Raw genomic sequence first — 26,271 nt, 5'->3', positions numbered from 1 at the left:
TCAGATGGACGCTTTTGGAGTGTCTCACATTGGTTGCATCGCATCATAAACATACAGTTTTTTAAGGTGCAGTGTCAAGTTAAAAGTAGTTTGAAACTTTGAAAAACATGTTTGAGATCCCTGCATTTCAATTTGCACTCCATCAAGTGTTTGAATGCAAGAATGCATCCTTGCGTTGTGCTAAATACTGTCTCTAAGTGTGGTTTGTTCTCTGTATAAACTGCACATTGCCTATACAGCTGAATTTTCACTTACTGCCCCATAGAAAAACACAGGTGGTACTTCAAGCTAGAATTTCTAGGATGCTAGAAATGTTCCTTATTACTGTCCGTGGACATGATTATTTGCATAAATATTTTAACATGTTATTTTTATAGTCAGACGTCATTAATCAGAAATGAGACATAATTTATATCAGATCATCAAGCATTAATTTAAACAATTAAAATACTAAAACTGAAGTAATTTTCTCTATGATTAATTGTTGTTCGTATTATTGTTCATATTTAGTTTTCAGAGTTTTTTTACTTTTGTTTTTTAGTTCACAAACATATTTTTTCACTGCTATTTTTTGTCTTGGTGATAATGTTCATTAACGATAGTAACCTTGGTGTCGATCAGATGCCTAAAACTTCCTAAAATCGGAACTACCAAAATTGAATTTTGTTACAGTTAAAAAATTATATCAAAAGTTTGGTTACTGAGGAAGATCAGTTGTTGGAGAATACATTTTTAATTTTTTTTGCAAATTGTGACTTTAGCTGTGAATTGTATTGTCAATTTGTTTTTGTAACAGCCATGCTGCTTCTTTAATGTTAACAGTATGGAAGGGTTAACAACAATTACTTAATGTCCACTGTGGCATTTCATATGGACAGTTGTAGGACGCACACAAAATTTGCAAAGTTCTTTAACATGGTATTTGAAGCTGGAAACACATGCCTTGCAAAAAGAGGATTAGCAGAGTTAGCGGTTCAACTGAATTGTGTGCTACTTCATGTTTAGAGGCAAATGTTGGACAACAAGAGAAGAGACCTCAGAGAACAAGTGCTGCTCAGAGATAAACTACGGTTGGTTAAGAGAATCACAGAGGAGGAAAATGATTGTAAGTCTACCCTGCTTATTGAGAAACTTTTAATGAAACTTAAGTATTCTACTTTTGCCATCACACTAACAAATGTACAATGTTATTCCTATGATTTACGACATATACCAAGGAAAATCATGGTATTCTTTGAGGTGCATTGGTGTACCATGCAAAAAACCATGGTCTATGAATAAAGTAATTGTGCTGTACTATATTATTGCCATGTGATATCTTCAGTATGCCATGGTACCTCCACAATAATTTTTTGTAAGTGTTGTATTGCTATTACATCTCTAAAACTTTCGAAACCATAGTATGACTGTAAATTTCATGATTGTGTGGTTCATTTTGGTCTAGATTTGCCCGAGGAGCAGAGTAATGGGTCAGACCATGAAATTCACAACTTGAAGACTTCCTCCTTTGCTTCCGAACACGAGGATGGTCAAAAACCATCTCCAACATCCTCCATCTCAGCTGGAGACATCTCTGAAGGAGAGAAGAATGTTCCTGACAAAGATCACATTCCCAAGTCTGAGGACCCAGAGTCCCCTTGGGAGAATCCAGCAAAACTTGAGCTTCAAGCCGATGACTTCCTGCTGGATGCTGGATGTGAGGTCTCTCTTGAGAATCAGGGGTCATTGCTGGAGGAAGTTCTGAGCTCCCTGAATGGCCCTCTTGCGTCAGGACTAGCGCTAGAGCATGAGAACTTGGTTCTTCAGAGTGAGGTACAGCACATACAGTTAAATGTTCAAGAAGATGAAAATTGCAATTGTCTCATAGATAAGTTGTAATTCTTGTGCTATATTCCTATAGGTGGCAGACATAAATAGTGGGAGCATAGTTGCTCAGCTTGAAGAGGAAGCCAACAAGCATCTTCTTGATCGCTCAGAGCCTATGGTGACCGCAAAGGAACCGGTTCCTCTACCCAACACGCCTTCAGAATCCACTACAGATTCAGAGATCACTGAAGAGGCCTTGGAGCTATTAGATGCGCTATTAGAGGTGCCAGAGTTTTCACAAAAAGTGTCTACTGATGTAGGTCGACAAGTGCCTAAAGCCAACATTGAGAAAGAAGCAGGCAAAGCCGCAGCATGCCAAACAGGAAGAAGGAAAGTCTAAAAAGGAGTGGATCGAGAAGGCTGATTTGTCAAGAGCGTTTGCAGTGAATGTGAAAGAAAAGGATGAAGATGTTGTCGAGGAAACAGCAGAATTGGAGAGTGCAACCAAAGTTAGTGGAGATGAAGATGAGAAAGACAATGACTTGATTATGGTGGAAATGGAAAGACAAGATAAGGATGGAGAATTTAAAGGCATTAGAGGTCAGACGGGTCCTTTAGAGTCAGAGAAAGAAAAGACTTTTGGAGACAAAAGAGACTCAAAAACAATTAATGTTGAGAACTTTGCTGCATCTGAACAGACAATCAGAGCCAATGCATTGAACTCAAAAGAGACTCCTGATGAGCCTGAAGAGCTGCCTGTTGAGGTCCTTTCCTCTTCTGTGTCTCACGTCCTGGAGAGTCCAATTCTTCCTTCTCGATTCTCCAATACGTCAATGTACCCTCCAGAGAAGGAAGAAGATTCTGAGCCCAACAAACTGCAAGTTGTGTCTAGTAGGCCTCAAGAAGTATCTTCAGAAAAGCTGGAGGTTGTTTCCAATCAGCAAGAACTTCCAGAGTCAGCCTAATAAACAACAGCAAAGCACCCCTGAGGGTCGACCTCGGTTCACCATTGCTCCTGCATGGCAACGGTCATTGGCTACTGGCATTGCCAAAGAGCAGCCCCAGATCATCTTGCACTTGGTACCAGAGACTAAAGCATCTATTTCATCAAGTATAAATGAATCGCCCCAAAAATCTGAGCTCCATACACCTGTAAAAGAACAACCACCCTCCAAACCAGCTGAAACTCAGAGTTCACCAGTTCTTCCCAAGCAGAAAGAGATGTCTCACGTTCAAGAAGAGACAACACCAGAGAACCCTTTTGGAGTGCGGTTGAGAAAGACTGCAGCTCTGCAGCGTTATGGTATAGATGGAGAATTGCCTTGGACACCCACACAAACAGAGTCTTCGGAGGCGCAGGCGACCCCAGACATTGACCAGCACAGCAAGAAGCCCATCTTGCCAAAGAAACCAGAGCTGCTAGTTGAAACTGTGATGTCAGCTAAGAAAATTCCAGGTATCTCCAGTTTAAAAAAAAAAAAAAAAGGACAATTGCAACATTCATAATACTGATTTTTAGTACATTCAGAAAGTATTTTTTTAGGGTATGTAGGGGCATAAATTGAGAGAATCAGTATTTCATGCTTAAAAGACAACATTAAATGGAATTTGCAACACATTCTAGGTTAAACAGAATATTCATGATTCATAAGTTTTGATTTTACCCATAAGGATTTGATTGGAAATTTGACATGAAAAATAGGCTATGATGTTATTGGTTAAAGGGGTCATGACATGGGTTTTTTTATTGTATTATTATGTTCTCTTAGGTGCAATTATAGTATTAATATATATTTTTTTAAGAAAAACTTTTAAAATCTAGTGATTTATGACCTTTTCCCACCCTGTTTCTCATCCTCTAATTCAAACAGTCTGTTTTGGGGGCGTTTTCCATTTAAGACTTCAGTGTTAACGCCCACTGTTATGATTGGCTAACGTCAGTGCCTATGTATCAATTATTGATGCCCCAGCCAGAACAATATGCAAGTAAACTAAGTAAAAACACTGTGATTATTCATAATGAATGAAATTGCGCTTTAAAAAGTAGTTTAAAGTTTAAAATAGATTACTTACAGTTTGCGTCGCCGTTGTTCCCAGAATAGTCGGCACGGACTTATCTTTGAGCAACAGTTTTCTGGCAAAGCCAGCATCATATTGAGATTTGTTCTCAAAACAGTCATCCTTAAAATGTACAGAACAAACGCTTAAGTTAACACTGCCGTGACTGGGACGTCCGCAAAAAATAAACTGCATCCATTTTTCCCTGACGTCTGGATCTTTCGGCAGCTTATTCAGAGGTTTTGTTTGACCACAGCCAGGAACAGCACATCTGTGTGGCATCGTAATTTTCCTGTGCACAAGTAGTCTCTGTCAGAGCTCGCTGTCCATCGACTGAACACTTGTGAGGCGCACGGCGATACTGAAATGAGCGTAGTTGTCTTGCGCTTAAAGCGTAGTTATCTTGTGCTGGAGGCGGTCATATGCAAACGCTGGTACGTCACTTAACCGACGTCACTTCTAACCATGAATCCAGAACGAGCTGTATTTTGAGCTTGATTAAATAAATGATTCGTTTAGAATGGGGAGGACGTCTTAAAATATTAAACTTGCAGGACGTTTTAATGATACAAAGACCTCTTATATACCAAAAGATCAAGGCAAATTTGGTTTCTCATGTCATGACCCCTTTAATATTATTTTTCCCCTCCAACTTGTCCTGGGTTACATCATCAGAAAATGCATTTAATTTTTTTTCACAACACGAACAGGGACTTTTATTAAGAAAGTAAATAATTCAGTTGCATCATGTCTTGAAGTCATTGAAAAACATTTCAATGATTGATTTATTTTCAATTTTCTATGTCATTTTCAGAAACAGTAGGTAGAATATCTATTGGTGAAACAGATTCTCCAAGCTGGATCTCTATGGCCAGGCAGAAACATAGAAACTTCATTGAGAACTCCCCAGAGGCCTCTCCAGAGAAACTTCCTTTACAGGTTTGTGCTGCTTTTGAACAAATGCATTACTGTGCAAAAGTTGTAGGGAGTTGTTTTTATTCAGTATTGAAAAGTATTGATGGGAAATAGTGCTGTCTAATTATGCAACATTTCACCCAATATTTTGGAGTGCTTGGAGTATCAAGTTGTTGCATGTGTTGTCATTGTACTCTCATAAAAGGCTATGTGTGATCTGTTTGTAAAGATTCTGCACATGTTTAAATACTGTGTTAAGTACTCTTAACGTTTACTAATATTGTAGTTTCTAATATTGGCTACTTGCATTGCTATATTTGTACTTTTGGCCCTTAAAGTTAGATATACATTTTCCTAAATAGAAATGTTATGTTTGTCTTAAATGTTGAATACATTTCACCATTAGCTTTAATATTGCATCCATTTGTTTCCAGGAGGAAGTCAAAAGAAGTTCACTGCCCAGCTTGTCTAATTCAGTCGCCAAAGAGCAACTTGCACAGCCATGTTCAAATATAAAGGGTAATAATCTATTCTTTAGTATCAAACATGGCCATGTCCTTACATAGCATAGTTAAATGGATTCGATTTGTGCTGTTGACAAGTGCATTGACATGCAAATTCACAAAATGTGTTTTTAATAACTGAATAGCATGAGGTAAAGTTTTCATGCATTGAGCTAAAAGGACAATTAAATCAACACATGTCTGCCCCCTAGTGAATATTCGTTGTCACTGTCTACCTGGAAACCTTTGAAAGGACATATATATATATATTTAACCCTCTATGGTACGCAATATGATATCAGTGAGGAAAAAATTATTTGTTATGTTTTTCCTGCTTAACATTGGACACTATAACAATATCAATAAACATTATCATTATTTTTTAATTAATTTATTAATTAAAAGTTTGTTTCCTCAAGGCAACATTGTACCACAATGGACAAAATGAAACATTTGACATTTTCATGAAGAAAAAATTAATATATTTATTGAAAACATCAGTTTCTTTAACTAAACACTTGAACAAACAGATGTATCAAGTTTTTAATGAATTACACATTTCATATTTAATAAAAAGTAACATTTATTATCCAGCTGTTGCCCTCAGGCAACATTGTACCATTGTGGAACACAAGTAGCTACTACAAACCATCATTTAAGTTATGATATCAAAACATTACAATCGGTGTTGTTTCAAGGTAAAACATTAACAATCACCATGACCTTATCCTAAAATGAACCTTATCCTAACAAGCATGTATATACACACACACACACAAGAACCTGCATGTACACAAGCACATACGCACAAAATCTCCTTCCTCACCAATTGCACTTCACTGCTTGTGAAAGTTGAGGAAGCAATTCCTCTCAACAGAAAAACACAGGTAGGTAACACATTTTGTGCACTGCACTTTTACAATGCCTGAACAACCTGGGTATTTGCATCTCCCCTTTCTTTCAACCCAAACAGGCCAATGACCGGTCTGATCAAAGCGAACCAGCGTTGATGGTCGTGGTTCTACAGGGGTTTTTGGACGCTTCTCAGGCTGTTCTTCCTCAATGTGCTGTGATGGTCTCCCTCTTCTCTTCAAGGCCTTCCTCTCCATACAGAGACACCCTGCAACTTCAGCTTTGAATTTTGCAAGGCTGCTCACATCATTTGGGGGGATGCCACAGTCTCTGCTGTCTCTCCGGTAGAGGAGCCAGGCCTCAACAACGGCAAGATCAAACATGTGAAAGACCACTCGGTGATACCACTTTTTGGATCGAATCTTTGTTCTGTAGAGGGCAATGAGGGAGTCTAGTAGATCAACCCCTCCCATCCTTTTGTTGTAATTGGTGACAATGCTTGGGCATTTCACCTGGACTGTTGTCTTCCTTTTTTTGTCCCATCTTGTCACAGTGGTTGCTGGATTTGCTGAGGCAAAGGTGGAGAGGAGAGTGACTGCTCGATTATCATGCCACTTCACAGCCCTAAGAGTAACCCCATTATAAATGGTCTCCTTTTCCTCAAAGGCCCCCCTTCCTTTCCTTTTCATGTCTTGATCTGTTGGGAGACAGCATCCAGCCAGACGATTGGTTCTAACTGTGCCAATGCAGTGGATCTTCCTCTTTTCCAACAGCATCTGCAGGTCAACACTGGAGAACCAGTTGTCGAAGTACAACTTGTGGGAGCTGTTGTCTGGAATGATGCTTGAAAGGGTAAGCACTATGTTACCACTAGCGCCTATGTCAGGCTGCCCATTGCAAGGAGAGATACACCCAGTGTACACCTCAAAGTTGTAGACCATGCCACCACTATCAGCAAGAACAAAAACTTTATATCCCCAGCGTTTTGGCTTCTTGGGATTGTACTGTTTCATGGGGTGTTTTCCCTTGAATGGGACAATTTGTTCATCCACACAAAGATTTTCATCAATTGGGATTGCTTGGAACTGCTCCAAGAGGGATGTCAGCAGTGGGCGCACCTTATACAGCTTGTCATAAGTTGGTTCTCCAATAGGAGCTTGCTTTAAGTTGTCAGCAAAGTGTAGATTGCGTTTGATCGCCTCCCAGCGATGCAAGGCCATGGTGTTTGCAACACAGTCGATCCTTGTTGCTGACTGCCAGTACATTCGGCATCCTGGAAGTCCAAAGATTGACATAAAGAAACAAATGCCAATGAATTGCTCAATCTCCTCAGCTGTGACTTTGAGTGGTTTGCTAGGATCACGCTGTATGGCATAAAGGTTGGTTTGTTCTACTATACTGTCAATACAGCTGCTAGTGAGGAGGCCTCTAAAGTATTCAGCAGGATATTTCACATATGTTGCCTTTGGTAATCTGCCTCTCCATTGTGGTACTGGAAGGATTGTCCTGCATTTTCTCCACTCTAAATTCTTAGCTCGTGTGTATTGCTGCTGGCAAGCCTCTGTAAAAATAATAATAAAAAAAATAAAATAAAAAAAATGACATGCAAATTGTTTATGTTTATGTTTTTTACCAAATTTACCAATCATCCTACTCTAATCAAGCCTCCTACTGTACCTCCATTTTCACCATCACCAGGTTCCTCATTCTCACTCTGAACTTCTTCCTGTTGATTTTCTACCATTATGGTAGTTCCGTCTTTATCCTCATCCTCATCTCCATCCTCACTCTCGCTCTCACTCTCTCCCTGACGAACTGTCACTATGACCTCATCTTCCTCATCACTACATGTCACCTCATCCTCACTCTCATCAACTGGCAGTGCTACCAGTGCTTTATACCTTTTTGAAGTGCCATAGAAAACGTGCGGATTCATCTCCTGCACAATCATAATTGTGCATATATAGTATGTTAATTACTTTTCTTATAAATGCATTTCAAAATCATGCAAAAATGCAAATACATTTAGATAATTCAAACTCTTTTCCATACAAATAAAATATACTTCCATTTAAACCTAGTATGCCTGGTATGGCCTTATGTGATTCCATTATGGTACAATGTTGCCTCGAGGCAACATGCAGTTTTATGTAATTTCCTATGATATATTTGATAATACATAATGTAAAGTTTTTTGAAAATACTTCTTTACTTACCAATGAAGGTGACTCAGATTTTTTGTAGCTGATTATCTGGACAGAAATTAGTGAAAAATGCCCTTTTCAGTGGAGAAAATATGGAGCAATGTGACATGTGCTGTGTGCTGAAAGAAGGAACAAAATGGACCCCTCTGGGTCATATGAACACTCTTTTGCATTTTCATTGGTTAGTATTTGAGTTCCCCTCCTTAGAGAGCATTGACCAATTACATTTTATTATGTTTTTATAAAAAAAACTAAAATAAACTATGTTGCCTGGAGGCAACACCGTACCATAGAGGGATATATATATATATATATATATATATATATATATATATATATATATATATATCAACATAAATTAATTATATGTCTGATATGCTTTATGTATGCATAATTAAAATAGCAACATCATACGTTTTAAGTTGAATATATGAAGATTAAAGGTTGCACAATATTTTACAATATGTGAAGATTAAAACTTTTTTAATATTATTATTGCATGAACAGTGTCCTGCTCCCTTGAGATATCCAACACATCCATGGTGGAGAAGGAGAGTAAGAGAGATCCTAGCCCGTCCGCTGCACCTTTAGCACAAGATGAGCCCCCTTGGCTGGCCTTAGCCAAGAAGAAGGCCAAAGCTTGGAGTGAAATGCCCCAGATTGTTCAGTAAAAGGCCCAACTGGTATATGGGCTTCATAACCTTTTCCAATACACTTCAGTGGCTTTCTCATCTATATCTTTGTTACACTTCAGTTATGGATGTAAGCAGTTATAGGAAACTTATCCAGCCTAATTTTGCTTAATCAGACCTTCCCTGGTGTAATTAAAGGAATAGTTCACCCCAAAATTAAAATTGTGATAATTTACTCACTCTCATGTTGTTCCAAACCCATATGACTTTCTGTCTGTTGTGAAACACAAAAGGACATGCTAGGCGAAATGATAACGTCCATCACTATTCATTTTCATTGCATCTCTTTCCATGCAATGATGGTCAATGGTGACTGAAGCTAACATTCTGCCTATTTCCTTTTGTGTTCCACAGAAGAATGTAATTTTAGTTTGGAACAACATGACAGTGAATAAATGACAATTTAAATTTTATGAGTGAACTGTTCCGACATCATGAAGAAAATGGAAATGGACTGGGGCTTATGGATAAAGCATTCTTTCTGTAACATGATTTGGTTTACAATGGAAACATTATAGGCTACACATAAATAGGCTATGGTGTCATACAGGTATGTTTTCATGATTCAATTGGAGTGCTTCAAACTGAGGGAAAAAAAGTTGTTACCAAAAACTGTACTCCTTTTGGTCAATCTGAAAACTACAAGTGAAAGTTATTAAACCACGATCTAAGCTGTATTTGTATTCAGGCTCTTTACTAAGTAACTTTGGTATGTTATATTATAGCCTATAAACTTAAAAAGACACCTTCAGGCTCCATTCATGATAACTGTGCCGTTATTATTTATTTATCTCACTCTTGTATGTTTTATGTATTTTTGATCTATTTTTATATTTATGTGCATGTTTTGTGACTTGTACATAAAATGTGAAGTACCAAAAAAATTATAATAAAATGGAGCCATGTTTATTTTATCCATCCACCAACACAAATGTCACTTTTTCTTCTCATTGATACCATTCCATTCATTTTCCATTTCTTATGCATAGTAAAAAAGCTTCATTTTTTGCTATCAGACAGACACATGACCAAAAGTATGTGGACACACAAACACTTTACCCAGAGGCGCTGCAATAGGGCAGGCAAGGCAGGCAATTGCCTGGGGCCCCGCATTTTGAGGAGGCCCCCGAGGGCCGATCATTTAAACAATCAGAAATGTTCATATTAATATAACACGCAGTGACGCCGCAACACCTCCGCATCCCCCTTAGTGGGCCCCCCTCTCTCGCAAGGCTGCGTATGCTTTTGCTGCTTCTGGCGCCTTTTTCAAACTGCCGCAGCGCTTACTCGCGTTTCTGTCTTTCTTTTACTGTCTGTACCCGAAAATGCATGAATTCGTGTATTAAAAATGAAGAGGACATATCCATCTGGCAGCCAGAAGCGGAAAAAAAACAAGATGATGGGGAAAAGAGAAAACATGACTGCGGTAAGTGATGGAGAATGAGATGATGATGATTAACTTAATTGACTTAACATTTACGTTAAGGATAATTAATGACAAACAAATCGTTTCGTCGTTCAATTCACATTTATTTTTCACAGTAGTAACGTTACATATCGTTTTAAAGCACCTTTACATAAAATACATGTAAGTTATCTCGAGTGATCTGTTATCAGAGGTGACTGTTAAGTAATGGTAGCTATTTTAAGAAATGTACAAAACAAATCACACAATCCACGTTGTTAATTTCAGTTTAGTTTCACTTAAGATTAATTACAAGTAACGTTAATATGTTACTGAAAAACTGTTTAGCTAGGGGGTTGCACTTAGCAACAGCATGTAAAGTGTTAGACGGAAGTTTTCAGCTTTAAAGCTGATTAAATCATACCTCAGGTCAACAATGAACCAAAAGAGGCTCTCAGCACTGGCACTAATTTCCATTGAACGGAACACACGAAGGTCTTTGGATATGGAGGACATAGTGACAGCATTTGCCGTAGCTAAGGCTCAGTAAGCAGCGTTTTTAAGGTGACAATACATTATTAATATGAAGATTTATGTACACTCAAAAAAATTATAAGTTAATTTATGGAACCTGTTGACATAAAAAAGTTAATTAAAGCCAACATATCATTTAAGTACTTTAATGTTGTAAACAATAAACAATTTATGTTCTGTTAGATGTGTTTTGACTACTTTTTGTATGTTGTATAATTATATCTCTAGGTAACAAAGATATATTTACAAAAAAATATTTTAGAGGGGCCTCAATGATTAATTTTGCCTGGGGCCCCCACTCAATGTTGGTTTGCCTCTGACTTTACCCCCCTATGTACTTGTTGAACATTTTATTCAAAATCATGGACATGAATAGGGAGCTGGTCTTCTAACTGACATCCTTATTAAATATTTTCCCTAAAACAAAGTCTCTGATGCAAAGGATTTATTTAATAAATTGAAAACGGATGCTGCGTTTAGTTATGGAGCATCTGCTTTAGTAAGGCTAGTATAAAAGGGAAGTGTTATTCATGAAAATAAACTATATGGTTCCATTGATACCAGCTGTACTCACAGTGCGTACCATCCCTGATAGCACACACACATCACACAGACGTCTTTTTTGATTGGTGCGTTTACTTACTATAAGGTTTGGTGAGAAAGAAACCGAAACCTAATGTGCTATTTAGTTCAAATGTCCACTGGCCATTGATCTCCTGTGTGTTCATGATAGGGCACAAGAGCAACAGTTCACACAGCCCCCTCACGACATGGGGCATTCAAGCAAAAACTCCACAAGTTCTCCACAGCGATAGCGATAGCGATAGCGACAACAAAACACAACACAGCTGCACACAAATGGAGAACAGAACTTACTAAACATGCCTGAAGAGTTTATAGTCAAAAAGTTCATCCATTTCTGTGCCCAGCCTTATTTTTTTTAATGGAGTGCTCTGATATCAAACTACAGGCAGCCACAGCCACACCATTTCCTAACCTGACAGCAAATGGCACATGATAAAAGGTATATTTCTGTCCTAACCAGCAGTGACAAGCAACAGTACATTCTATCAATCATGTTTTCAATTTTCGGCATTGTGCGGGTAACTGTCCACTGTGAACTGGCTCCGGTCCAAACACTTTAAAAAAATAAGGCTGGGCATAGAAATGCATCAATTCTTTGACTACAAACTCTTCAGACATGTTTAGTAAGTTCTGACTCTGTTTAGTGTGCAGCTGTATTGTGTTCTGTTTAGAGGTCTGCACTGGCCTTAAAATGAAAACCAACCCTACCCGGCACAAACGATACCGTCAGATTAAAAGCCTGAAGACGGCCTGAAATCGCTCACTATCTTTAGAATTTGTTCTCCTAGCAAGTACTGTTGCAATGGGCTATATTTTATGTAAGCATATAGGCAACATTCGTAACAGTATTGAAACAGTAAAAATACAGTTTTAACAATGCACGGCAGCCCCTCGGTGCACTAGAGTAGAACAAGAAAAAAGCATTGACTTACTGTTTATGCGCTGAAACTTTGCTTGGTGCAGAACAATCTGGAATAATATGAAGCAATGCAGCAGTCCCCTCTTTACAGCCTGAACTTGTTTAGAACGTTGAATCTTGCTGGATAAATGTATTTGACTGTTGGGCCGTGTCTCGCTGTTTCTTCAGCATCTCCTGCAGGACCAGCACTGTTTAAACACCATGTTAAGTTAAAAAGAACTTCAAATTTAAAAATAAAATGCATGTTGAGACACCTGCACTTAAAAAAATCTAGAGGCAGTTCAATGAATGAAACAGAGCACAGGTGTCTCGACATGCGTTTTGAAAATTTTAAGTTCTTTTTTACCTTGACACAATGTTTAAACAGAGCCAGTCTTGCGCAAGACGCCGAAGAAACAGCGAGACAGGGTGCAACAGTCAAAGACATTCATCCAGCATGTTTTTACATAGGAAGTCAATGGGAAAACAGAACAGATGCCCGCAAAAAAACATTTAGTGTGAATGGCCACTAACTCCCACGTCTGTGAGTGTGTGTGCGTGAAAAGTTATTTTGGTCTATTTATTTATTTATTTATTTTCATTAAATACAAACCCAACTCCAAGTCTTACTTAAAAAACTGATCCGAACCCGGCCTGAAACCTGTCGTGATCTCGGGTCCATTCAAGCCCAGGTTGGGTTGCAGACCTCAGGTTCTGTTGTCACTATTGCTGTGGAGGACCTGTTTTTAGAAGATAAAAAATATCTTGAACGCCCCAATGTCACAAGGAGGCTGCATCAACTGTTGCTCTCGTGCCCTATCATGAACACCCACAGGAAATCAACTGTCACTGAAAATTGTCACTAAATAAATCTTTAGATTTTGGCTTCTTTCTCACCAAACCTTATCGTATGCTTTCATAACAATCATGAGTCTCATGGACTAATTTATGAGACTTATGAATTATACTTTTGCCTTCTTGTGAAGCTTGAAGAGGTAGTCACCATAAAGTAACATTTTATTGCATCACTGAGAACAATTTTTTTTTCACAATTTCTCTCTCTGTGTTAAGAAAAAGAAAAAGTAATATAGGGTTGAGAACAACAGGGTTGAGTAAACAATATCTGAATTTAAATTTTGGGGTGAACTATCCCTTTAAGAACATGTAAAAAAAAAAAAAAATTATTGCATATATATATATATATATATATATATATATATATATATATATAACTGCTTTATTACCTAAAGTGTACAAGTTATTAAAGATCTAGATAATAGTTGTAATAGTGTCTGGTTTGTTTGTTTGTTTTTGTGCTTCCACAAACCATTTTTTTTTAATATAATACCTTTAATAATAAGTTAACTATCATATATATTTAATTGTTTATTACAAGACAAATAAGTACTATATTTATATAAATGTCTACTACATCACGTTGGTTTGTATGGAATGATATTCCGGACATTATTCAAAAGGAATTGCAAATTGTATTTGCAATTGCGTTTTCAATTTGTGGACGCATAAAATGTGACATAATCCAAACGCAATTGCAAATCGCGCATTACGGTTTGCATTTTCGTTTAAGCGAACGCACAGTGACTGCCAGATTTCAAATGGAAAAGCAAAGTCCGTTTGCAACTGTGTTTCCCATATCTTACGAGTTTTGGCCCTGTCATATTTAAATAGCAATTTCAATTACCATGTCTGCTTTTTCACTTTCTCAGCGTCGCGTATGTAGCCAGCCAAAACTCAAATGGAATACTATTTTTTTTTTTTTTTTTTTTTATTGCAATATTAACAAACAGAACAAGATGATACATACAAGAAATATAAACAATCTTTCAAAACAAAAGAGAAATTATGGTTCAGAATACATTAAGAAAGGAAATGTGAAAGAAATTTAAATATATTCAACAATAGTCTAAAAAGAAAAGAGAGTAAGAGAAGAAAGAAAAAAAAAAAGAAGACGAGGGCACAAAAGAAAAAACATTAATAGAGAATATTAAACATGGCACTAATTCTGGATGTTTTCATTGCTTTCTTGTTAACAGAAGTTGAAATTGTATTTAAATACATCTTCAGTTCTTCTTTGAAAAAGCTAAAGTGGGGTTTACTTTTCATATATTTACATTTATGGATATGAAACTTTCCAATATATAAAAGAAGGTTTATACAAAAACATGCATTAATTAGATTCTTGTCTTTAACATAAAATCCAAAAAGAATGTGTCTATATGATAAAGAAAAGTTACATAAAAAAACATTTTGGACAATCAGAGCATCAATATTGTTCCAGAAAGACCGAGTAAAAAGACATTCCCAAAACAAATGATCAACAGTTTCAGAGGAGGCTTCACAAAAAGAGCAGGAAGTATCAATATCATTTCTAAATTTCTTTAAAAAAGTATTTAACTGGATAAAATCTATGAATAATTTTATAGGATATTTCTTAAACTTTATTAGTTAGAAAGAATTTCTGAGGAAGTGACCAAACATATGACCATTTAATATCATCAAAAGGTTATTCCAATAAGAAATGGAGGAAGGAATTGAAGTAACAGGGTCCAAAAATAATGACCTAATTTTATAATTGGATTTATGTATTGAAAAACAAATAGAACCAACCACAGTAGATTCAGGGCTAGGGGAGAAACAGAAGTCACTGTAGCACTATTATTGTTTCTAAACAGCATACAGATTTCCAAAGAGATGGCCTTGAAAACTATATTAAATTCTTTACTAGATACTGGGAATTGGTATCCTGAAACAAAATCGAATAATTAAATAAATTACCTTCACTATCAAATAGCTGGTTTACTAATATCACCCCATTATTGAACCAGTTTTCAAGAAATAAAGATTTCCTCTTATGAAGAATATTACAGTTGTTCCAAATTAAAAAATTGTGTGGCGAGAAATTATGCTTGTAAATAAGTTTCCAAGCCATAAGCATCTGCTGATGATAATTGGAAAGTTTGACAGGAAGTTTACTAATTGAATAATTGCACATTAAAAGAAAATGTATACCTCCTAATTGAGAAAAAATATATCTTGGGATTATACTCCAAATAGAAGATTGATTGTGAAGGAAACGTTTAAGCCAATTAATTTTTAAGGTATTGTTAAGAGAATCAAAATCAATGAAATTGAAGCCACCTTTATTATAAGAATTCAAAATAACTGATTTTCTAATACTCAAATGGAATACTAATTCCCTTAGTATTTCCATTTCCGATGCCTTACACAGAAACCTGTCAATCAGGGTCAAGGGTGGGATTATGCTATGGGGCGTGTTTGTCTTGGGAAGTGACGTCACTCACAGTCGACGGTCAAGAGGTGATGCCCTGAACAGACGCCGGTTTATCAAATCAAATCAAATCACTTTATTGTCACACTACCATGTACACAAGTGCAACAGTAGGTGAAATTCTTGTGTGCAGTTCCGAGCAACATAGCAGTCATGACAGTGACGAGACATATACCAATTACAGTAAACAACATACTTACACAACACAATTTACATATCAAATGTACACATACTTACACAACACAATAATTATATACAATGTACAGTAGACAATACACACAATATACAATACAATAAGTAGGAGTATATGAAATAAAAAAAAATATATATATATATATATATATATATATATATATATATATATATATATATATATATATATGAAGTAGTATATTGAGGAGAATATGTTGACAGTCCAGTGTGAGATTATAGATGAATAAAGTGCAGTGCTAATTATTGATCCTGATAGACTGTGAGTGATGTCACTTCCCAAGACAAACACGCCCCATAGCATATGGCTGGCTACATACGCGACGCTGAGAAAGTGAAAAAGCAGACATGGTAATTGAAATTGCTATTTAAATATGGCAGGGCCAAAACTCGCAAGATATGGGAAACACAGTTGCAAACGGACTTTGCTTTTCCATTTGAAATCTGGCAGTCACTGTGCGTTCGCTTAAACGAAAATGCAAACCGTAATGACCGATTTGCAATTGCGTTTGAATTATGTCACATTTTATGCGTCCACAAATTGAAAACGCAATTGCAAATACAATTTGCAATTCCTTTTGAATAATGTCCGGAATATCATTCCATAGGTTTATGTGTGACAGTGGTCAATTATCAGTATTCCATAAAGGTGTGCACATACACATTATGCAATTACCTTCTCAAGGTGGCGCTGATGTGTCAGTGATTGACTTGATTTACATTTGACATTGCTATTTGACAAAGAACTGTCCTTTGTGTGCACTACTGAAATTATGTAAATTATGCAGACTCAAAAAGTGCCTGAGAAAATACATACGTGTAGTTTGTGTATTGTGTTAAGTGTAGCTCAAGGTGTTTGCATCTCATAAAATTTCAGCTTAAGTAATGAATCCTTTTGTATATTTGTTGCACTTTGATATATAAAAAATAAAACATCAAAATATATATTCTATAACATTCTATTATTTTCTAATGGTCTTGAAAAAGTTTTGAAATCGAACAATATCTGAGCATTTTGAAGATTCATTTTATACTGAAAAATGTTTGGTGAAACACCTACGCATTTAATGGTTAATCATGTTTAGAAAGTGAAGTGACGGATCACACAAGTAGGGAGTGGAAAGATGAGGCAAGGTACCCTACTTGCCAAGTCAAGGCAGTATAGAGTAGATCTTTTTCACAGTTGCACCATGAAAATGAGGCTGTGAGCAATAGACTTACCATCTCTTCAAATGGCACCCAAAGCCATCAAAAAGCTCCTAGATCCCATCTAATTTAAACTCATGTTGCAAGGAGTTTTTGTCTATTGAACGTCCTTAGAAAATTTGTTTTCAATATTTTGTCCAGGCAATGACCCAAAAACACTTTAAACTGCAATACAGCCTATTGACGAGGCCATATGTCTATCCTTCACAGCCTCGTCATCATTCCCGATTTCCCGCCAAAAATCAAAGATGGCGCTGCTGTGATTGTGTTCAATGGTGTGTGAATTGGCTCTGAATTTACTGACCATAAACAGTCATTTTGTTTTGAAGCAAGTGAATTTACTTTTAGCGTACTTATAACACAATAAGTCTGAATTGTATAAATGGACGGAAATGTATTGAAAATGAAAGACTAGAATCTAGTGGTTCTAGATAACCTGTGGTGTTTGTATTTGAATGTAGTGGCAACTCTTCATAAGAGAGCAGCGCCATCTGCTGGTTAAACTACACATCATTATTAGGATTGCAACTCACCCCATTCTTACACTCTTAATTTAACTTTTAGCTTGTCAGCACTCAGCATCGTAGCCAAAACACAATTTAATTTTAAACTGTCTCTTGTGGGCTTTTTTAGCGCCTCAGTTCTGGTACATTATACTCTAGTGGTGCACTGCACTTTTTCAATGTTTTTTTTGTTCACTTAACTAAACAATTCTGGTATATACTCCATAATTTTTAACAAAAATGTTTCCTGTTTTCCAGCCTAATTGAGAATGTCCTAAAGAGCAAAGACATCTGACCTTTTGTACAAAGTAGGTAACATGGTCAATGCTACAACATTTACATTTCATTTGAATGCATGTGTAAGAAGCATCTGCCAAAGGTGACTTACAGTGTAGGCTATATTACAATGTATATATACATTGTATCAGTGTGTTCCCTGGAAATCAAACCCATGACCTTGGCATTGCAAGTGCCATGCTCTACCAGTTTAGCTACAGTAGCAAAGCTGCTTTGTCATAATTTTTATTTGTTTTACATTTTTCAAAATTCAAAAACGTTGTGTTTATTTTCAATTAAATTATATTTAAATTATATTTGAAGACGTTCCCTGTATCAAAGTCTGTTTATCTGTGATTCATTTTTGAGTCCTTACTGCTAATGCTGTTCCATATTGTTGTGGGTGTGACTGCTGTTTAAGATAATTCATTGTGTGCAACTGTGCATGCAATGACATTCACTGAAAGAATCTGAGGAAGCAGAACACATTCATAGATAACTTTATTTTATCTGATGGGATTTTGTCTTGTTCTTTCTTTACATTCTTGAAAAAATAGATAACATGAAAACATGTTTTACTACCTAGTGTGAAATACCACCATAAATAAGGATTAGTCTCACTGGCCCAAATAATTTATCATGAAATACAGAGAGATAAAGCAATAGTCAGACAAAAATAATCCTAAAGCAGTTCTGAGAGTGACATTTAATTTCAAGAGTGAATCCCCTAATTATTGTTCCATGTGTATAGAATATGTAATCACTCATAACAATTATAACCAGAGCAATTGTTTGGAATCTAACAACACAGTAATCAAGAAACATGTATGCCAGCAGTTTAACTTGTTTGGTTATAGCTATTTTTGACAACACTAATATTCACGGCTGAAGACGCATTATTAATTCGCAATTTAAATAAAAAAAAATAGTGTTTTATGTTAGTGTTTTGTTTATGCTCATTGAGCTGCTGCTTTTAAACCCTGTGATTTTCTGGACCATAAAGTGTGATGTGTTATTAGTCTCAGATGTGCTATTAATTACGTAATTGAGAACTAATTGTCCAGTTTAGCTATGTAAACACTAAGTAGATTTATTGTAAATATGGTTGTAATAACCTGAAATTTTCAGCAGTGAATTCAGTTGTAGAATGTAGTTGTCATTCCCATAAGAAACCAAACTTTGCATGTACAGAATATAATTGATTAAGCACTCAGAAGTGGAGGGACAACCATATTTATCTGCAGTATGTATGTGGCCTGATTCATTATCTCCCTTTTTTCATGAGTTTCTATCATTGCTCCACCTCTACTGCATTACTCCTTTTTTGAGTTGCTTATCACTCTACTTTCCTTTTTTCCATCCCTTTGACTTGTCCCTCCAGGCTGCTGATTCGGCTCTCGAGACTGGCTGCTTTCCCAACATTGTTGCTTGTGGCGACTTCAAACACAGCACAGATAAGCACAAGTAGTGTCAGTCTCACTGTGGTGGTATCTGTTGACGCACTGGGGTCATTGACGATCCGTGCGAAGAGCCACATGACTACGACCATTTTAAGTAACCAAAAGACTCGCCTTACAAATGCCACGGTGACCCGCAGCAAGACACACAAGATCCAGTAACCCGTCAGAGCCAGCATTGCCCATTTGGTGACAGCAGACACGCCCTCAGCAGTGAAATGAGGGATAGATATTGTCTCTATGAAGAAAGAGAGAACAGTTGGTAATTATATTTGTACACTTTTCTGAAGAAAATGGGAATAGTGCTTGCTTGTTCAAAATTTTGGAGTAGGCCTGACAATTTTCTCCATTGTTTTGCATATGTCATCAACTTTCTCAGTCATTGCTCAGGTGTTCTGAGTTATAGCTAGGCTGGTGCTATGTGGTTGCTAGGTGTTCTAAGTAGTTGTTATGGTGTTGCTAGGGTGTTCATGGTAGTTGCTTGCTAGAATGTTGCTATGTGGTTGCTGAGATATTCTGAGTGGTTGGTTTGGAGTTGTTAGGCATTTGTTAGGTGGTTGCTAGAGTGTTCTGGGTGGTTGCCGGTTAGTTACTGGTTGGTTGATAGGGTGTTCTGGGTTGCTGCTGCTAGGCAGTTGCTATCTGGATTCTACAACATTCTTAGTAGTTGCTAGGGTGTTCTTCATGGTTGCTAGGCTGTAGCTCTGTGGTTGCTGAGATATCCTGTGTGGTTGCTAGGGAATAGTTTGAAATGTTCTAGGTGGTTGTTAGGGTGTTCTGGGTCAATGCTCAAGCCATTTTACGGCAGTTGCTAGTGTAGCAAGTCTTGCTCGACCCACTCTGAGTGGGATTCAAACCAGGGTCTCCGGCATGGGAGTCCGGCACGCTACAAGGAGGCTAAAGGCTACAGCCTCTAGCGTCAGTTGCTAGTGCGCCTCTTGAGGCCAGGGAGTGAGGTTTTCACACTGCACATCTACCTACCAGCTGGATACCGTTACACTTGGGTGATCAGGGTGGTTGCTAAACCATTTCGATGTAGTTGCTAAGTTGTTCTTAGTGGTTGCTAGGGCATTTTTAGGTGGTTGTTAGGGTGTTCTGGGTGGTTACTAGGATATTGCTACTGTATGTGGTTGTTTGAGAGTTGATAGGCATTTGCTAGTGTAAAGTTAAACCAGCTCTCAATTTTTATAATTGTTTTCCTTTTGCAAATAGCAAAATGGTCACGAGCCATTCTTTCATGTTTGTTGAAAGAGACAAAAATAATTAGAAACTGAAATAAAAAAATCATCCATATCTCCCTACTCTACTAATATTTTTTCCTTTGCAAATGGTGTCAATAAAGCATGAAAATGGGCGAGGCTGTTCATGTTTGTTGACATTTTATCTAGAATAAACTGTGTGAGTTTGTGAATGAATTTCATTATCTTAATTTTAAGATGCATTTTTTGGCAATCTGTTTGAAATAAGACAGTTGTAATGGCCAGTTTTTGCCGGGTCCATGCCGATTTAAAGGTAAATTTGATCAGAAATTAAAAAAACAACAAATGCATGAACATGAACAATAGGGCCACAGAAATGAGCAGCCAGCACATTAGAAGCTCAGTTCCAGGTACTGCACTAAAATAACTCTTCCATAATTAATTCAGCTCTAAACGTAATATTTGGGAATATTAAGAGAAATTGTGTGCCGGTTTTGCACTTTTCTTTCTCGTCTTTTACTTTTGTGTGCTTTATTATCATGCAGTAATGCACAGACGTAATGATTGATGCATGTCCTCATGAAATCTGAGACTCTCTCCTCGAAATCTGAACACAAGTGGTCAAAACAGATGACCAGGTGTTACGGTGATGTCTTGCTTGTACATTTGTGATCTGATCACCCAAAACATAATACCAGTGTACACATGGCCTCAGTCGGGGGCAAAGAGTCATGTAGTTGATACACTTCAGTGCTGAAGTGTTCGCACCAGTGAGACAAAAAACAGGACTGTAAGTCACAGGGTGCCAACTGCAAGTCGTGTAGTGTAAGCTTGGCTTCAGTTGTTCTTTGTGGTTGCTAGGGTGAAGCTAGTGTGTTCTTGTTGGTTGCAAGGGCATTTTTGCGTGGTTGTAAGGGTGTTTTTAGGCAGTAGCTAGGATATTGCTATGCGCTTCCTAAGGAGTTGCTGGGTTGTTGTTACGATGGTCTGGGTGGTTGCTATAAAATTGCTATGTGGTTGCTTTAACGTTCTGAGTAGTTGTAAGCCCGTTACTAGTCTGTTCTGGATGGTCACTAGGGTGTTACTTCACCATCAATGTAAGTCTATGGGATTTTTCACGTTGTAAGTCAGATCACTTAGAAATATACTTGGACACCTCTTCTCAAAAAACGCATAATTTGAGGTATTGTTTATTTCTGTTACAAAAACTGTGTGGAATAGGTTACATGTCAAATTTAATACTCAGGTTTAGGGGTTTGTTCATATCACTAAACCTATGTACAGAACAAACAATAGTAAGAGTGATTAGGACAAACATAAGAGACCAATTTGATCCTTCAATGAAACAACTGAGAATGTAATAGTGATGCTTGCCATGAGCATTGTAAACTTGCTTGTTCTCTGTATAGCCCCATTTTTATCTGAGATGAAATACAACCTTTCTTTCTCCCTAAAATCTCATAATATTTGTCATTTGGGCATTCCATACACACTAATTCACACCTAAGTTATTTATGAGGCAACCCCCAGGGGCAACAATAGCATGCTTTCTCAGTTATTGCTCAACAGAGCTTAAATTTGGCCAACATTTTAACTATCAGTAAATTCTACAATTTACATTTACATTTATTTTTGAGAATATACAAGCACATGCAAGTTAAACCACATATATTTCAATATACACAGTCTAAACCCTGAGAAATGACCTTTACTCACCATTCACTCCCGTAGCTCGGAGAATCTCAGATACATAGACAGCGATGACATTCAGTCCACTGGCAGCTCCTTCAGCGACAAACTTCAGCAACATTTCAACAAACTGAATGAAAAACGAATGGGAGAGAGGGTGGAGAAAGAAAGCAGTTAGACTCAATGACGCGTCTATATGGTCTATATGGTCTGCATTGTTGACATGTGTTTCCTATACAAGGCAGTGTGAACTGGAGAACTCATAGATCACTACCGACTGCTAATCATTAACCAAAACTGTTTGACACAATGCATGTGTGATGTAATTACAGATAAAGGAATGTTCTGGGCTCAATCATGTATTTAAGCTCTATAAAAAGCATCCGTGACATGCTGTCTATTAACAGGAAAATTGCATGTTTACAGTAATGCACTTTCAATGCAGGTCTTTGGGGCAAGAAAATGCACCAGGATAAACATTAAAATACACACAGTTTCAAAGGTGTAGCCACAAGACCTACACATTATTCAAGTAAACATGAGAATAGTGTGAACTGAAACAAATGATTTTGTGGTCAACTATATATAGCAGACTATATTAAGTATTTTCTACATTGAATAATTTAGTTTAAGTGTCAAATTAAACATAAAACCCCTGGCAAAACATTATGGAATCACCATACTTGGAGGATGTTCAGCCAGATTTTTACTTCGTAGCAAATAAACAAATCACAGATATGACACAAAACAATTTTTGTTTAATAGCTGAACATTTTGGCTTTAGGAAATATCCCTCAAACAAATTAAATTACATTATTTTAATTAATGGCATATTTTTTGGAAATAATTATGGAATCATCAAAAATGTATGATGGCCTGAATTCTTTGAGGAATGGACTTCACTAATGAAAAACAATATTCTCCATCAAGCTGGTTCCAACCTTCTCAAATAACAGTTGACAGATCAGCTTTGCAGGATGGAGCCTTTTCATCGACCAATTGAGGACCAAATAGCAAGCTGCCAGAGTGACAGCTGGGGATCCCCCTTAACCTTAACACTCTCATACATGCACACTCATCACACATTACTTGTGATCAACAATACACAAGGTCACCACATTTAGTAAATGAAACAGTGTGTAGCAGGCAAACAATCTTTTTGTCACACAGGAAAAGTGTGCATGACTTCATGAAGGGAGCATATGTACAGATCACTGAACAAATGCAGCATTGTTTGCCCTTCTGGGTATAAGCCACAGACTTCGTAAACACTTGCGCACATGTTCTGACTCTTTTAAAGTACCAGTTGTCGCTTTCTTTTTCAAGACAAATGTCTGAATCAATCTGTATGACATGATCTCTAACACAGGATTCAACCTTTTACTATTTCTTACCATAGCAAAAGAATAGAGGTTCTCTGGGCCAACAACTGACTCAAGGTACAACGCAGCATTCTAGGTCAAAGAGAGGTGGGGAGAGTTGAGTGAGGGGAACATAAGCAGATGAAATTAGGGCAAAGGATGAGTGGAGGAGAGGAGGGGGTTAAAGGAGGATTAGCAAGAAGAGGGATAAAAGCGGAAAGACAGAGAGCCATTAATACCAAACACCTAAAAGTTTATGCATACAAATAGAGAATAAGAGGCAGGAAAGGTCTCCATTAGAAGTTCAAGGAATATGCTGGGTTCAATACAAGTAAAGCTTAATCGACCGCATTTGTGGCATAATGTTGATTACGAAAAATAACAAATAAAACATTAAAAATGGGTTACAGTGAGGCACTTTGGAAGTGAATGGGACCCACCTGTAAATATTAAAATGCATTGAACATGGAATACTCCTTTACAATTTAATATGGTTGCATTAAAGAAAATGTTTGCAGTTAATAACTAGAAATAAAGAAAAATCACAAATGAGATGTATGCAAATATATATATGAGAGAGAGAAAGAGAGAGAGTTTCAAATTGTGCTCAGGTGTGTTCCAATCTTGTTCCAATTCCATATTATCTGCGCTACACACATGAATTGTATAGCTCTGTACTCTCAATTCAGCAATTGTATTATTTTTTTACTTCTGATTTTAGGAGAAACATCTGAGACCAAGTTGATACTTCAATGAAACAACTGAGATCTCCATTAAGTAGGTAAAGTAAAAAAAGAAGCAATCTTTGAGTACTAAAAATTTACTTTGGGAAGTGCTGAATATTTTTTAGGCTGAATAAATCATAAAATAATTCAAAATAACAAAGCAGGTTTTTTTTTTTTTTACCTCAGCACAAATCCCAATCACGTGGGTGCCAACAATGGACTCCACATATCTTCTCAGTCCATCCAGAGGCTCCAGAATAACAGACCCCAAATTAAAAGAGCTAGAGTTGGACGCTTCAAGAAAACCATGACATAAAACTGAACGAACCAGAAGCAAAAAAAACCAAACCAGCAGCTTTTTCGAACTGGTGGCACCGTTGTGGAAAAACATCCTTAAATACACAGATCAACTCGCGACACAAAATAGTGTTACGAAAACGATGCAAATAATAATAAAAAAAAACTATCGAGGAATCGTGGTGAATAAATATCGCACTTCAGCTTTGTCTACTAGATATGACCTAGATATGATTTAAATATAGTTTTTTTTTCTGACAGAACTAAATCTAGTTCATGTCTATGCAGATTAAAAGTCGAGGCGTGTCAGAAAACAATGGGCAAACAACTCAATAACCGAACAATGCGAAAAAGTTAGCAAACGCAGCTGATTAATATCTATTCGTACTTTAATATTTACTTAAAATGAAGTAATACTATCAAAGTTAAGAGTATCAATCCTCCAGTAGTCCAGCGCGCGCTTGCCAAGGGCACTTAAAAATAGCACGTCGATGACTGTATATGGTATCATACAACAAAGGGTAAATTAAGATACTAAGATTAAGATAAGTAATTTCGAAAAACTCTAGTTAAAAGTTCTAGTTTAAAATAGTATGGAGTTGATTGTCATTTTAAAGAAACGCGTAAAAATAGATAGTTTTCCAGAGAGTCGTTTTGTTGTTTCTGTAGAGAGTTTCCGATATTTAAATCCAGTCTGTGCGGGTGTTAAATGCGTTTAAAAAGGTCTGTTTAAGAACCGTCTATACTGTAGTCCTACACGAAGAACTTACGTTTAAATACGGTTGTTCGACTAAAAACAGTTAGTATAGTTGTGTGTCCGCCCCTTGCATTCCTGTGCAGAATAGAACACATGAGACCCTTTCACTACACTGCAATCAATTGAGCGACGTGACAGTCTAGCAGTCAATATTACCGAAGGTAATGCACGTGTGTTTACACGCTGGGACATGTGTTTTTAACATGAACTGGTTAAATGGAGTAGTGAATTAACAGGGTTATGGAGAGAAAAAATACATTAGGAAATGTGGGTGAAACTGAATTGTAAAATATAATAGTAATAACAATACTGTCTTGCAAATTCAAAAGGAGTTAAAAGAGAGAGGCTGTCACAGGGGGTCCGGGGACATTTGTTCCATTAATTATTTTTAAGTCACCCAGGAATAGCGCACCCAAAACCAGTCTGGCCATTCTCTGTTGACCTCTTTCACCATTTCCGTCCACAGAACTGCCGCTCACTGCATGTTTTTTTGCTTTCGGCACCATTCTGAGTACATTTTAGAGGCTGTTATGCGTGAAAATCCCAGGAGATCAGCAGTTACAGAAATACTCAAACCAGCCCATCTGACACCAACAATCATGCCACGGTCCAAATCACTGAGATCACATTTTTCCCCATGGTGATGGTTGATGTGAATATGAACTGAAGCTCCTGACCCGTATCTGAATGATTTTATGCACAGCACTGCTGCCACATGATTGGCTGATTAGATAATCGCATGGATGATTGTTGGTGCCATATGCATTATACCAAGGTCTGTACTCTGGAGCAGGATCGATTTGGAGGTTGAGGGTCTGTCATGGTCTGG

At 37.1% G+C, this 26,271-nt stretch overlaps 3 protein-coding genes across 4 annotated transcripts in view; 1 reads left to right on the top strand and 2 right to left on the bottom strand.

The window, feature by feature from the left end:
* Positions 1 to 9,950, top strand: part of LOC127659807 (capping protein-inhibiting regulator of actin dynamics-like) — a 36,240-nt gene extending 26,290 nt beyond the window's left edge. Inside the window, 8 exon segments of the mRNA XM_052149758.1 lie at positions 1,006 to 1,105; positions 1,445 to 1,812; positions 1,901 to 2,200; positions 2,268 to 2,774; positions 2,776 to 3,262; positions 4,679 to 4,803; positions 5,214 to 5,298; positions 8,846 to 9,950. Coding sequence (XP_052005718.1) covers positions 1,006 to 1,105; positions 1,445 to 1,812; positions 1,901 to 2,200; positions 2,268 to 2,774; positions 2,776 to 3,262; positions 4,679 to 4,803; positions 5,214 to 5,298; positions 8,846 to 9,009 — 2,136 coding nt within the window. The 3' untranslated portion in view covers positions 9,010 to 9,950.
* On the bottom strand, positions 5,697 to 8,480 carry LOC127659971 (piggyBac transposable element-derived protein 2-like). The gene is made up of 2 exons (XM_052149988.1): positions 8,351 to 8,480; positions 5,697 to 7,695 (listed from the first exon to the last, which is right to left on the bottom strand). The coding sequence occupies exon 2, from the start codon at positions 7,427 to 7,429 to the stop codon at positions 6,119 to 6,121; it is 1,311 nt and encodes a 436-aa protein (XP_052005948.1). The 5' UTR covers positions 7,430 to 7,695; positions 8,351 to 8,480; the 3' UTR covers positions 5,697 to 6,118.
* Positions 9,951 to 18,447: 8,497 nt separating the features above from the next.
* si:dkey-74k8.3 (transmembrane protein 109) lies at positions 18,448 to 25,581 on the bottom strand. 2 transcript variants are annotated; one of them, XM_052150350.1, is made up of 4 exons: positions 24,570 to 25,581; positions 23,697 to 23,756; positions 22,330 to 22,432; positions 18,448 to 19,652 (listed from the first exon to the last, which is right to left on the bottom strand). In XM_052150350.1, exons 1-4 carry the CDS (start codon positions 24,777 to 24,779, stop codon positions 19,294 to 19,296), a joined length of 732 nt encoding a protein of 243 aa, XP_052006310.1. In that variant the 5' UTR covers positions 24,780 to 25,581; the 3' UTR covers positions 18,448 to 19,293. The 2 variants fall into 2 exon arrangements, with proteins under 2 accessions (XP_052006310.1, XP_052006311.1); XM_052150351.1 differs by lacking the exon at positions 23,697 to 23,756 and having other exon boundaries at positions 24,570 to 25,577.
* Positions 25,582 to 26,271: the final 690 nt, after the last annotated feature.

The sequence above is a fragment of the Xyrauchen texanus genome, chromosome 19, assembly GCF_025860055.1.
Source record: "Xyrauchen texanus isolate HMW12.3.18 chromosome 19, RBS_HiC_50CHRs, whole genome shotgun sequence".
Classification (NCBI taxonomy): Eukaryota; Metazoa; Chordata; class Actinopteri; order Cypriniformes; family Catostomidae; genus Xyrauchen; species Xyrauchen texanus.
The sequence above is the reverse complement of the archived record's forward strand: the minus strand, read 5'-3'. Positions and strand labels throughout refer to the sequence as shown.

What these genes read in the sequence shown, in the direction of transcription:
- si:dkey-74k8.3 (XM_052150350.1), bottom strand. Translation starts at nt 24,779, where the DNA reads ATGTTTTTCCACAACGGTGCCACCAGTTCGAAAAAGCTGCTGGTTTGG. An exon ending in ACCTCTATTCTTTTGCTATG is followed by an intron (nt 22,433 to 23,696) that starts GTAAGAAATAGT and finishes TTTTTCATTCAG; the next exon opens with TTTGTTGAAATGTTGCTGAA. An exon ending in CCGAGCTACGGGAGTGAATG is followed by an intron (nt 19,653 to 22,329) that starts GTGAGTAAAGGT and finishes CTTTCTTCATAG; the next exon opens with AGACAATATCTATCCCTCAT.
- LOC127659971 (XM_052149988.1), bottom strand. Translation starts at nt 7,429, where the DNA reads ATGTCAATCTTTGGACTTCCAGGATGCCGAATGTACTGGCAGTCAGCA.